Source organism: Balaenoptera borealis, assembly GCF_965194805.1.
Source record: "Balaenoptera borealis genome assembly, chromosome: 2".
Taxonomy (NCBI): domain Eukaryota; kingdom Metazoa; phylum Chordata; class Mammalia; order Artiodactyla; family Balaenopteridae; genus Balaenoptera; species Balaenoptera borealis.
The window spans coordinates 12,373,386-12,387,062 of record NC_138867.1 but is presented as its reverse complement, the minus strand read 5'-3'; the positions used below and the strand labels follow the sequence as shown (position 1 = coordinate 12,387,062).

At 38.9% G+C, this 13,677-nt stretch overlaps 1 protein-coding gene across 10 annotated transcripts in view; it reads left to right on the top strand.

Annotated features, from left to right (window-relative positions):
• DNAH5 (dynein axonemal heavy chain 5) overlaps positions 1-13,677 on the top strand; it is a 323,695-nt gene that overhangs the window by 174,422 nt on the left and 135,596 nt on the right. For all 10 annotated transcript variants that reach the window (XM_082382596.1, XM_082382595.1, XM_082382592.1 and 7 more), the window contains 7 exons: positions 389-451; positions 754-992; positions 1,727-1,967; positions 4,112-4,311; positions 7,048-7,201; positions 8,814-8,977; positions 10,098-10,254. In XM_082382596.1, the coding sequence (XP_082238722.1) occupies positions 389-451; positions 754-992; positions 1,727-1,967; positions 4,112-4,311; positions 7,048-7,201; positions 8,814-8,977; positions 10,098-10,254 (1,218 nt within the window). The remainder of the gene's footprint in view (positions 1-388; positions 452-753; positions 993-1,726; positions 1,968-4,111; positions 4,312-7,047; positions 7,202-8,813; positions 8,978-10,097; positions 10,255-13,677) is intronic.

Sequence of the window (13,677 nt, the reverse complement as noted above, 5' to 3'; positions counted from 1 at the left end):
ATTACAGGTCGCTTTACAAATAGATATTAGAGTGGTGAACTCTGTGTCATGTGGCATTAGTGTTCTAGTTCAAACCAGGCACTGTTTGTGCTTCTTACAGAATAGTTATTTACCCTTCATGTCACCTGATAAATTAATAGCACATATTTTTAATTTTCAAAATTTCTTGACATATGAAAGCTGTGACCTTAACTTGGCTTTTTTTGGCCTTGAAAATATTTCCAAATGAGTTACTTTCCTGAGTCCTTTTTTACAAATAAAAAACTGTTTCCTATCCTGTATGTGACATGCATATAAACAAAATTTGATATTCAAATACATAGTGCTCATGAAATTTGTATGCAAATGCTTCATTTTATTTTATGTTTATTTTAACTTTTTGTTTCAGAATGGTCCAATGGCTAGCGACTTGAAACCCCAGGAAGCCAGTGATAGACTTATCATATTTCAGGTGATCTTTTTAGTTTCTTTGACTTACTATAGAACCAAAACCTCAATGTCTTTTAAACACATACTTTTTTCCGCTTAATGTAGAGAAGCCCATTGTGGAATATAGTATGTACTTACCTTTTAAAAACTGTGATTTGATATGGTTAGCATTCGTTTCTGTGTAATTAATTGTACTCATTTAGTTCTCATTTACATGTGCTCAGAGATCATACATGTTTGCTTATTGGCCAATCTTTTTTTTCATTTGCATGTTTATTCACATGTAAATCATTTTTGATGAGTTTTCACTTGTATTTTTATTAGAATCAATTTGATAATATCTATCGGAAATATATCACCTATACTGGAGGAGAGGAGCTTTTTGGTCTGCCAATCACACAGTATCCTCAGCTTCTCGAAATCAAGAAGCAACTGAATCTTCTACAGAAAATATACGCTCTGTACAACAGTGTCATAGAAACTGTAAATAGCTATCACGATATTCTGTGGTCAGAAGTAAATATTGAAAAAATCAGCAGTGAACTTTCAGAGTTCCAGAACAGGTGAGAAATTAATGTTTAGCATGCCCAGAGCTATTGAACCTCAAATGCTTTCTTCTTTGATAGGCTGTCAGGGTTCTTTTTTCACCCAGATGTTTCGAAAGCACATCATGCTTCATTGCTGTTGTCCACTGACATCACCCTCGTCAAATGCGATTTATTAATTACCCCTGTGTGTGCCTGGTGAGACAAGCACATCCTTTAAACCTGGATGAATCTTGCCAGGGCCTTTCCTGCATCTTAGAGAGAGCTGATCTCTATTTATATTACACTTACCAACATTTGAAGTTTATGTTAGAGGATTTATTTGAAATAAAAGCAAGAGCCCTGTGATTTTTCTACATCCTTGAAGTGTTGAACCCCCCAAAAATGGAGGGTCATTTGTTGTACTTTTCAGTTGACAGCCTGAAACACTCTGCTGTGCTTTGTACTTGGTAGGGTCTCAAAACATGTTTGGAGAATTGAATTGAATTGGGAAGTACCTCTATTCTATAAAATAATGCCTTTTACCTAATTTTTATGAGGAAATTGAAAAAAGTCATTCCTGATTGGGAGGAGCAAATTTCTGCAATGTAAAAGTGTATTATATTAACAGCTGTCCTCTGAGTCATGAGATTTAACAATGTGGTGGGTATTTGTGGTGACTGTTTTTGATGGAAATGCTAGCAGACAGTCTTGGATTGGAGACATTCCAGGCTTCTATTCAAATGAACTTTCATGTCGGCTCTTCTTCGCAGGTGTCGGAAGCTGCCCCGGGCCTTGAAGGGCTGGCAGGCTTTTCTGGATCTGAAGAAGACCATTGATGATTTCAGCGAGTGTTGTCCACTGCTGGAGCGCATGGCCAGTAAGGCCATGATGGAAAGGCACTGGGAAAGGATAATTGCTCTCACTGGGCACAGTCTAGATGTGGGGAATGAAACTTTTAAGTTAAGACATATCATGGAGGCACCTCTTCTGAAATACAAAGAGGAAATAGAGGTACAATGATTGAGCGTATGATGTGGTGGGCGATTGGAAGGTCCCAGGGGATTTGAGAGTTTTCCTACATCGTGGTCTGTTGGTGCAGTACATCATGCTAGGACAATCAAAACTCTTTTCCTGGTACTCAGCTATTATTTCGTCAACAAACGTTTATGTAACAGGTTCTGTGTTAAATGCTGGGGACATAAGAGTACATTCCTGTGTTTATAGATCATTAAATAATTTGTATAATTAAATAATTATACAAATGAAGGTGTAGTTACAAACTGCAGTAAATACCATTGAAATGAAAGTATGCTGCTCTATGAGGGCCTCTAATAATGGGGTTGACCTCTCTGGGGGTGGGACGAGGGCGATGAAGGTCAGGAAGACTGGGTGCTGGGTGAACGGGGTGTGCTTGTGTGGTGAGGGGGTAAGGGGCTTGGAAAGTGCAGAGAAGACAATGTCAGGCAGGTGGAACAGCATATGTGAAGGGTCTGAGGTGTGTTTAGGGGACCAGAAGGCCGAGGTGTGGAGGTGGGCGAGAGAGGAGACAGCTAAGGTTGGGGAGATGGAGTGGGTCTAGAATGTGTTACCCATTTCAGTCTTTGAAGCAGTCGGTAGCCAACTGGGAGATGTATTTTGATTGGGGGATGACGTGGTTAAATTTGCATTTTGTAAAGATCACCCTGGTAGCTGTGAGGAGAAAGAATTGGAAAACAGAAAGGGGGAATGCTGGGAAACCAGTTGGGAGGTTACTTGAATATCCCCGGCAACAGATAATGATGTGTCAGATGAGGAGGCAAGTAGTGAAGCTGAAGAGGGGAGACAAGATTGAAGAGATCGTTAGGAGGTAAAATTGGATAGAATTTGACGGAGTGAACATGCTAGGGAAACGGGAGGGGCTAAGGATGAACCCTAGAGTTCTTGCTGAGAGATCTAAGTGGATGATGGTGCTTATGAGTGAGATGGGGAGTGTTGGAAGGTGATCAGGTGGAATGACAAAGTGCAAAGACTATGAGCTTGATTTTGGGCATGAGTTTGATATTTCACAGATTGTGTTTTGGGTTCCCTTGATGTATCCAAACAGAGAAGCCCAGTAAGCAGTGGGCGTGGGTCTTTCCTGGAGATACAAAAGTTGCTGACTCCACGGGTGTGGATATGCTCATCCAGAGAGGGACAAGAAGAGGGCAAGGATGGGTTTGACCAATGGTGCAGGAGAAGATAAGGCTGCAGAGAAGACAGGGAGAGTGGTCAGAGCGCTGGGAAGAAGTCAGGTTTCTGTTCATTCCCTCCTCTCGTACTGCGTTGGTTTGACTTTAGAGTTAAATCAGAGACACATTAAATTTTGAGTCTTTGATGAAAGCTGCAAAATTTAAAAGGTTATTGCATATCATTTTTATCCTAATTTTTATTGAGATATAATTGACATTTAACATTGTGTAAGTTTAAGGTGTTCAACATAGTGATTTGATACATTTATATTGCAATATAATCTCCATTGTAGTGTTAGCGAACACCTCAATTATCATTTCTTCTAGTGGTGGGAACAATTGAGATCTAGTCTTTTAGAAAATTTAATGTTTAGGATACAGTTTTGTTGTCTATAATCACTGTACTGTGGATTAGATCTCTAGGACTTATGTATCTATTAGCTGTAAATAGATATAACATCTCTCTCATTCCCCCACCCCCAGCCCCTGGTAACTACCATTCCACTTTCTGTTTTTTCAAGTTTTTGTTGTTGTTGTTGTTTTGTTTTTTGTTTGTTTTTTTAAGATTCCACATATAAGGGCTATCATATAATATTTGTCTTTGTCTGACTTATCTCACTTAACCCAGTATCCTCAAGGTCCCTCCATGCTGTCACAAATGGCAGGATTTTCTTTTTTATCATGGCTGAAAATCTTCCACTGCTGTATATCTTTTCTGTCTTCTTTCTTTCTGGAATAGTTTGGTGGGAAATTTTACAGATTAGGATAAATCTGTATTATATCTACACACACACACCATTTATTATATTGCAGTTTAGATCTGGAAATGTAAGTATTTATAGATACATATAAAGGAAAGAGTATAGACAGGACCTCTGTTGAACCAAGACTATTTGAGAAGGATGTGTGACTTTCATGTTGTAAAATGAGAGCTTGCACTTTTAATAGGACATCTGTATCAGTGCGGTGAAAGAGAGGGACATTGAACAAAAGCTGAAGCAAGTGATTAATGAATGGGACAACAAAACATTCACATTTGGCAGCTTTAAAACCCGTGGAGAGCTCCTCTTGAGAGGAGACAGTACATCGGAAATCATCGCCAGCATAGAGGACAGCTTGATGTTACTGAGCTCCCTACTGGGCAACAGGTAGGAAAACCGTCCTTCTTTCCCCTGAGGTTTGAGGACCATAATAACAAACACTTCAAGGGAAATTAATTTAAAAAATGCAACAATACCCCTCGTACAATCTATTCAACATTAAAAGTACTCGTTTTAAATTTAGCCTTTGGCATGGATAATACTGTTTTTATTTCATTATCCTCTATTTGGGGGATGTGTCTGAGACCATCAGTTGCACAAAATCATGCACCATGTAATTAGCCACTTGGATCTTGCAGAACATTTCAGCTTTGCTGCTGACAAGCCTCACTGCACAGCTGACAGCTCGACAGGCTCTAGATTCCAGAAGGAAAATTATCCTGAGTTTTAGAATAATTACTTTGGAAACCTTTTTGTCAACACCTATGGACTAGAAACTCTTAGTTGTGTACATACTTTAATGAGATGACAGATTAAGATAGAGAATGAAGTTAATTCATAAAGAGAAGTAAAACAGCACAGACCGATACCAGCCTAACATTTCTATTTGACGGTAGCAGCAGAGCTGTCAAGCTTTGGACGTGCGAGCCAGAGACGGATAAACTTAGATTTCTTTGGTTCAGTGCTTCCTCTTGTGCTTTTTGAAATAATTTTTTTGTTCACCAGGATTTTCTCAAATATATGGTAATTGTGTAAATGTTTGAAATGAGTAATATAGAATATAAAATTAGGTCTTAGAGGTTCAGACTATTGGTAACACTGAGTCTGAACTACTTAGAATTTGGTGAATTTTAATGAATTTGGTTACTAGTCACACCCAACCAGAATTAAGGAGAGATGGAAGATAACATACCCTATGGAGGTAGAAGAAGTACACATATACATTAAGTAAACATCATCTGCATTAGGAATGGGTAAGCTTTTCTTACCAATGGCATTGAACCCACAGAGTTGTATAAGGAACGCATATTCAACAGAAATTTACGGAATACCTACCGCGTGCCATATGGTCTTCTAGGTGCTGTGGTTAGAAGGGTGAATAAAACAAAGATCTCTGTTGCTATGGACCTATATTCTTGTGAAAAGCATAAACAAACAAACAAAAAATCCCAGAAAGATGTATAGAATATTAAAGCAATCTGCTTAATACTTAAGAATATGGAAATTAAAACTTCATTCACCAATATGACTAATATTTGAGATGACTTCAAGCCCGTATTATGTTGGACTGGAGAGATCAAGAAAGGGTGAAGAAGGAGAAGAGGAAAAACAACAAAAGGCAGTACAATCGTTTAGGAGTAGGGTTGTCTACAAATAACAGAAGCACCACATACAACATCGCTTGAACAAGACTGAAGTTTATGTCTTTCTCAATTAAAAAAATGTCCCAAGGTTGATGGCTCAGGTAGGAGTGTGGACTCTACCACATCACCGGGGACCCAAGCTTTGTCTGGCTCACTCTCCATCTTTACCAGGTGTAGCCCTTCTCCTCCTTCTACCCCTTACATCCAATGCTGCTGCTCACTTCCCATCCGGAAGAGTGGTTTTCAGACTTGGCTACACACTAGACACACCTAAGGAACTTTAAAAAATCCCAAAGCCTGGGCCACATCCCAGACTGATCGAATCAAAATTCCTAGGGGTGGGATCCAGGCAGGTATTGGTAGGTTTTTTTTTTTGTTTGTTTTGTTTTAAGGTACTGGTAGTTTTTAATATTTATCAGATAATTAGAATGTGCAGCTAGGATTGAGAAATATTGATGTGGAGCTTAATCCCGGGACCGCACATTGCTGCAAAGGAGGCTGGGAAATTCAGTATTTTAACTGGGCAGCTATGAGTCTAGGTAGAAACGGGGTTCTGTATCTAAAGAAGAAGGAGAAAAAGATATTGGGGGACCACTGTCTGTTTCTGCCTCACGAGGAAAAAGGGAAGATAGATTAACTATGAGAGAGGAAGAAAAGTGGCTCTCAGGCTTTATGTGTGTCCACGCAGAAAGCCTCATGCATACATGTACACACAGACATGAGTGGGGTGGGCAGAAGTGGATGGGAAGTTGGAAAGAGGCTCAGAAGAGGGCAGGCTAAAGAGAGAGTCCAGATAGTATCCTATTTGAAAACTGAATTTGTTGTTCAGTCCCTGCCAACAGCTCTGTAATGGCTCCACATTATATGAAAAACAAGAGACTCCACGGAATAGGCTCAGAAGCTCAGTGGAGAAGACACTCCACGGAATAGGCTCAGAAGCTCAGTGGAGAAGACACTCCACGGAATAGGCTCAGAAGCTCAGTGGAGAAGACACTCCACGGAATAGGCTCAGAAGCTCAGTGGAGAAGACACTCCACGGAATAGGCTCAGAAGCTCAGTGGAGAAGACACTCCACGGAATAGGCTCAGAAGCTCAGTGGAGAGAATGTTATTCCCTTGACGACAGCAACAATGGCCAGAATGATACTGTTCCAGCAGCTGGGTGGCGTCAAGTCTAACGCTTAGATGATGCATCTCCCACTTCTCTATGCCCTGGGTCAAGAGGGAAAATGTCGGTTTAACAATGCCCAGTATATGGTGATGAATGAATCACTTGGTAGTGTCATTTTAAAAGCCAGCAACATAATCAAAGTTGTGAAGAAATAGGTGAAAATCAGGATTTTTTAAAAACCTCTTTAGTTTGAAAACTAAAACAAAAACAATAAAAACAAAAAATAAAAAATAAATAAAACAAAAAACTAAATAAACAAATAAAAACAAAAAACTAAAAAAACAAATTCTGAATGTATTTCTCATTTTAGGTACAATATGCCATTCAAAGGCCAGATTCAAAAGTGGCTGCAATACCTTTCCAACTCAACAGACATCATTGAGAATTGGATGATGGTGCAAAACTTGTGGATTTACTTAGAAGCCGTCTTTGTAGGAGGAGACATTGCCAAGCAGCTTCCCAAGGTCTTCGAAATTTCTTTACGATTTCATTCGGTTTTTAAACTTAGAGAACTATCTAATAACTCAGAATGCCCTTAAAAATGCAATAAATTTCAACCTCCATCGAGCCACCCCTTCTCCAATCTTTTGGTTGTTGCTGTCCAGCTGTTCTTCAAAGAGAGAGAGGGTAATTGTGGAAAAGAGGGGCGTGAAAATGAGAGGAAGAACACTTCAAAACCGTGAAGTTTTATAGGAAATGGAGGGTTAAAAAACAAAGAATGAATGCTTGCATAATTGATATACTTCTTCAGCTAATTTGAAGGTGGAACTTGGAACAGTGCAGAATTATAGAGTGGTTATCTTGACAGTGGTAGGATAATTTGTTCTCTACTACTGACAGTTTAAAATAACTCACACTCTACAATATACCCAATTATATCTGTACTGTAAAATGGGGTGGAAATCTGCAAGAAAAAACTCAAGGATTCTTATCCAATTGCCTTAAATTGTTTGCTAAATTATAACGTGTTAACGATAAATTTGAGTTTTGGAAGCCTGATTATGTTGAGTGTTCTCTTCACTTAGGTTTCCTTAGCTTTCTCTTTGGTTAGTTTTCAGTTTAATTATAGAGGGCAGACGCGTTAGCCGATTTATTTTTTGGCTACCAGTGAAATGTATCCATACATTATAATTTTAGGTATTTATTTTTCTTTTATATTTGGGCGTGTTTTTCTTCTTGATGGGTGAAGAGTCTCAAATTGGACTTAATGGAAACTTTCACATACAATATTGAAGGAGCTAGGTGGAGTTTCTTGCTCTCATATTTGATAGTATGTGCTCATTGGTAAAATACAGAAAGTTTTAAGGAAGAAAATCACAATTCCTACTCTCTCAAATTAATCTGCACATTTTCCATTTTTCCTAAAAAATCTATTTTTAAAAATTTCAGAATATTAGGGTCACACTATAATTAATTTTGTATCTTATTTTTAAATGTTTGTTTTCTAAATACACAAATAATTCAATGCTCAGTGTAGAAAACTTGAAAAACATAAGATTCACTTAATTTGGAGGTAATTGAAAACAGTTGGGAGGGTGCTTTTCTCCCAAATTATCTTGTGTTGTATTATTATTATTATTATTTTTAATATTTATTGGACTATAGTTGATTTACAATGTTATGTTAGTTTCAGGTATACAGCAAAGTGAATCAATTACACGTATACATATATCCACTCTTTTTTTTAGATTCTTTTCCCATATAGGCCATTACAGAGTATTGAGTAGAATTCCCTGTGCTATACAGTAGGTTCTTATTAGTTATCTATTTTATATATAGTAGGGTGTATATGTCAATCCCAATCTCCCAATTTGTATTATTATTTTTATACCTGCTTCCTGCTTTTAGTTAACATAATGTGGGTCCCAGGGTTGAGCTAAAGATGCTTATTTAAGAAAGGGGCCGCTATGGTGCAAAAGGCCCAAGGAGAATTGAAATAGAACATGTGTGATATTTCATATATGCACAGGGTATCCAGAACGGTTACAAGTCTGACCTCAGCGGGAGGTATGTGAGACACTCTGTCCTTGGGACCACAGACGTGTCCAAGTGTGCTTTGTTACCTTGTGTTCATAGGAGGCCAAGCGCTTTTCCAACATAGATAAATCCTGGGTGAAGATCATGACTCGGGCACATGAGATGCCCAGTGTGGTTCAGTGTTGTGTTGGAGATGAGACCATGGGGCAGCTGTTACCACACTTGCTGGACCAGTTGGAAATCTGCCAGAAATCCCTTACTGGGTAAGTTCACTCTAAGCATCCTAGAGATGAAAGGGACCGGAGACACGAGACAGGATTAGCCAAATGGGTGTTCTTTTGCTTAGACTCAATTCATGTCTAACGTTGTGGCATAGATAAAACTGATCGTTTGGAGCCTTATCGTCTCTCCAAGCAGTTACTAGATTTCCTCTGATGTTGAAATTATAGGATTTATGGCTTCTTCCATCATTGGGACAGGAGCTTGTAAATATTCTCATACAGACCTTGTTTTTAAAATTAATATACCTGTTTTTCTGATCTCCTTCTTGGATAAACATCTGAAGAAGCAAAATACTTCATTACACTCAACCAAGAACAATATGAACAGTGTGTAGTATACACAAGCGGTCAAGATTATACAAAAATGAGAGCCTAATCTAATACCTAGCAATATACACTGACACACCCACACCCACACCCACACTTACATATATGGAGGCTGGAGGAACTCCAAGAGTAATAAATAATTTTCTTGCCCTTTGGCTAATCACGATAAAATCACTAAGTAGAAGTATGTTAAATATGGAAACAAAAGTGCAGCAAAGTAGGGTGATCATAGGAAGAACAAACATTCACTGGGTTTTTGTAACTCCTCGAGGCAGAAGACAGTGTCCAGACCCTTCCTTCCACGCAGCTGGATTTTGTTTCTGCTTCAGTGATAGATTCATTGGATTCTTTTAAGATACAATCCTAAGAATTGGAATTGTCAGCCTTTAGCTGACATAGCACTGTGCTTGCAAACAAAATAAAACAAACACAAAACCAAAAGACTCCCTGTGTGTAAATTTTCCTGTCTTCTACAGAGAAAGTACAAATATTTCCAGGTTAAGTCAAATGTATACATTATACTTATGAAAAATGAGGAAATTCTATCAATTCTGGAAAAAAATAGTCTCCCAATCAGAATATGGACTCCCACTTGGCAAAATTAGTAATGAAAAAAAAAAATAAAACAAAAACAGAGAACAAAACAAAAACATTGAACAGTGTGGGAAAATTAGATTCTCTCAAAGTCTTTTCCCTTTTTCCCATCCAGATTAATTTATTCCTAGAAAGACCTGTTTTGTGTGCTTATGAAGTTTATCTTTTCTTCCCCACTTAGGTACTTGGAGAAAAAACGGCTTTGCTTTCCTCGGTTCTTCTTCGTCTCGGACCCTGCTCTTCTGGAGATTCTGGGGCAGGCATCAGACACACACACTATACAAGCCCATTTGCTGAATGTGTTTGACAACATCAAAACGGTCAAGTTCCATGAAAAGGTTTGCCTAATTCTAATTGCTGGCCAGCAATTTAGGTATCTTAGAATCTCAGCTGTCTTTATTAAATTGCTCTCCAATAGTGTTTACAAAGATTTACTTCCCTGTCCATTAAATATCACCCGATGACTAAAAAGATACTTTTGGGCCCAATTTGCCTTCAGAACTATGTGACTTCTTAATATCCAAAGTGTAGATTTGAATAACAAATAGTTTAAATGTGATTAGGAATGCTTCGTATGTAGCATTCATAGATTCACATGCCAAGTTAACTGTTTAGAAATTCAACAAAACAAAGGAACAAATTGCTCATCAAATAGCTCCTTGACTGAACAGAATTGCCACAGTGACTTGATTGTTTTAATCAGGCTTCAGATGTTTTTGTCATGATGGTCCTCCATGTTTTTCGTCATACTCCATTGAAAACCTTTTCTTTCCTTTTTTTTTTTTAAACACTCTCAACAAGTTTCTAGAATCATGGAGTTGTATGGGACCCAAAAGAAGTTATCCAACATGAGGAAGACTACATTTGCCCAGCTGCCAGAAGATATTGTCTCATCTACCCCTTTACCCCAAATTCCCTAAAAAAAGTGGCCCTTCCAGTTGGATAACATATTCAGTTCCCCTTATGGTGTTTCATACAAACCTTAGTATCATTTATTTATTCATCCCAGCATGCAATTTTCATCTGTTGAGCAAATACCATGGACTAGATGTTGTGCTTGACAATGGGAATATACCATCCTCAGGGATCTCGTGCTCTGCTGGGGTCTACAGAGTGCAGCTCATGCAGTGGTAGAGCTAGTCCATTGGAGGCCATTAAATGCCAGTCATTTAAGTTCAAGCCCCTCGCTGTGTGCCAGGCATGATGCCCGTCCTGGGGTTCCAAGGAAGAATATATCGCAATCCATACTGCAGTTGCTTTTATGCAGTACAACATTCAAGAGAAATTTGGCAATTAAACCATCGATATTTTTGACTTGCTGTGTTTGTGTGATGCACAAGGAGCATGGAAATGCCCACCAGTGAGCCCTAACCTGGGTGTAAGGGGTGTAAGAGAAAGCTTCCTGCAGGAGAATGTGGTGTTTGAACTGATTTTTTGAAGGTGGGTGGAACATAGCCAGGCAAGTGGGGAAGGGACGCACGTCTGGCCAGAGGAAGGGCAAGTGCAACGGCCCAGAGGTGTGGGCAGTCTAGGATGTCAGAAGTGTGGGTATGTGAGGGAGTGTATTACTTTCCTAGGGCTTCCATGGATTAAAACAACAAAATTATTCTCTCACAGTTCCGGAGGCTAAACATCCAGACTAAGGTGTTGGCAGGGTTGGTTCCGACCGGAGGCTCTGCAGGAGAGTCTGTTTAGTGCCTGTCTCCTAGTTCCTAGTGGTGGTCAGCAATCCTTGGTGTTCCTTGTCTTGCAGACACATCACTTTGATCTCCACCTTTGTCTTCACTTGACATTCTCCTTGTGTGTCTGTGTCTAAATTTCCTTCTTCTTCTAAGGTCATTGGATTCTGGTCCACCAGCATCCAAGATGACCTCATCTTAACTTGATTGCATCTTCAAACACCCCATTTCCAAATCAGGTCCCACTCACAGGTACTAGAGGTTGGGGCTTCAATATATATTTTTGGAGGAGACAACTTAACCCACAACATGGGGTAATGAGCAAAGGGAAAAGAGGGAGAAGGAGGCATGGACCATATTCCAGAAGGCCAAGTGCATCACACTATGGAATGTACTTCATCATGAACGTGACAAAAGGCGTGGGAGGTTTTCAGCAGAGCAGTGACCTGATTTGTGTTTCAGAAAGAGCCTCTGGCTCAGAGTAGGAGGCAGAATGGAAGGGGGCAAGGAAACCAGTTTCGAAAGTGATTGCAGAGTCAGGATGGGAAAGGCTGGGTTGCTACAACAAAGGGGGTGGGTGGAGAGAAAGAGAAGACCATATGGATTGAATGGTTTGAAAATTGATCTTTCTTGTAGATCTACTGGATGCATGGGTTGAAAGAGGGCATTGAATTACCCAGGAAGTTCTTCTTGATGTTTTCCTCAAATCCTTCTGCTTTAGCACCAGGACTTCATGGTCTTAGAGTGAAGCTTCTTATTGTCTGATTGTACATTGAAGATAATTGAAACTTCCTCATTTTCAGCCTCTGTTCATAGCAGTTACTTCTTAAAAATAAATAGCATTGCTTTTTTATTTTTTTTCTTGTTGCTGTTCCTACCATAAGGTTTCTACAGCCAGGGGCAGATCCTGGTTTTGTGGGTCCTAAATCTTATAAAATTATACATACAAATTTATATTCAGGACCTAGAAGGGTCTGTGCAAGTGAGGGGCCCTGAAACTTAAGGCTCACTAGCTTCTTGGTAGATCACTTCTGTGACAACTAAGGAGGATTTCATTAATACAGACTAAATCTGGGCCCAAGGGAACAATATTCCACTTACTAGAGAACAAAACAACAACAAACATTTGCATTTACTTTATAGTTTGCATCACAGTTGTTCCTTGGTGTCTGTGGGGAGGATTGGTTCCAGGACCCCAGCAGATACCAAAATCTGTGGAGGCTTAAGTCTCATATAAAATACTGTAATATTTGGATATACCTACACATGGTTTCTAGATTACTTACAATACAATACAATGTAAAGGTTATGTAAATAGTTGCCAGCATGTGGCAAATTCAAGTTTTGCTTTTGGGAACTTTCTGGAATTATTTTTTTTCAAATATTGATCAGAGGTTGGTTGAGTTTGTGGATTCAGAAACCGTGGATATGGAGGGCCAACTGTATTTTGTATAACTGGCATGAGTGGCCTGTAAGGTGAGTTAGGAAGTAGGACAGGCATGATTTTTAATGACTAAATAGAAGCAAGAAATTTAGTCTCTGAGATGTGTCTTCCAACATCGGAAGGTCAGTGAATAGCACAGCACCATTTGAACTGTATTTTAGAATTCCAAATACTCCACATATTCTCATTATGCCATACTGCATGGAAATTGAAGTGAAATGACCAGACTAGGAGCTGGGTTTGCATTAGAATATATTATGTGCAGCCAGCAGCTCCTGTAAAGAGCAGTGTTTCGTATAGAACTGGAATTACCTTGTGAGATGTTTGCATTGATCATTTTGACCAGGTCATTGCTAATGTCAACTTGATAATCTCGTGGTGTGGATGACAGGGGCTTAGAGAGTCCTATTTCATCTTGGGAAACTTTAGAAATTTTTTTGATTATCACATTTGTATTGAACATTTCTCTTCAAAAACAAGTTTTCCCCTCTCCGGTATAGACTATTTGAAATTGATTTAGTATTCCCTTTTCGATTTCATGGATAGCTTTTTAAAAAATTGTTTTGGAATTGATTTTGTATCATACTTTGCCTTTTATTTTATAAAATGTGGCTTAACTTTCTACAGGAAGGATAACA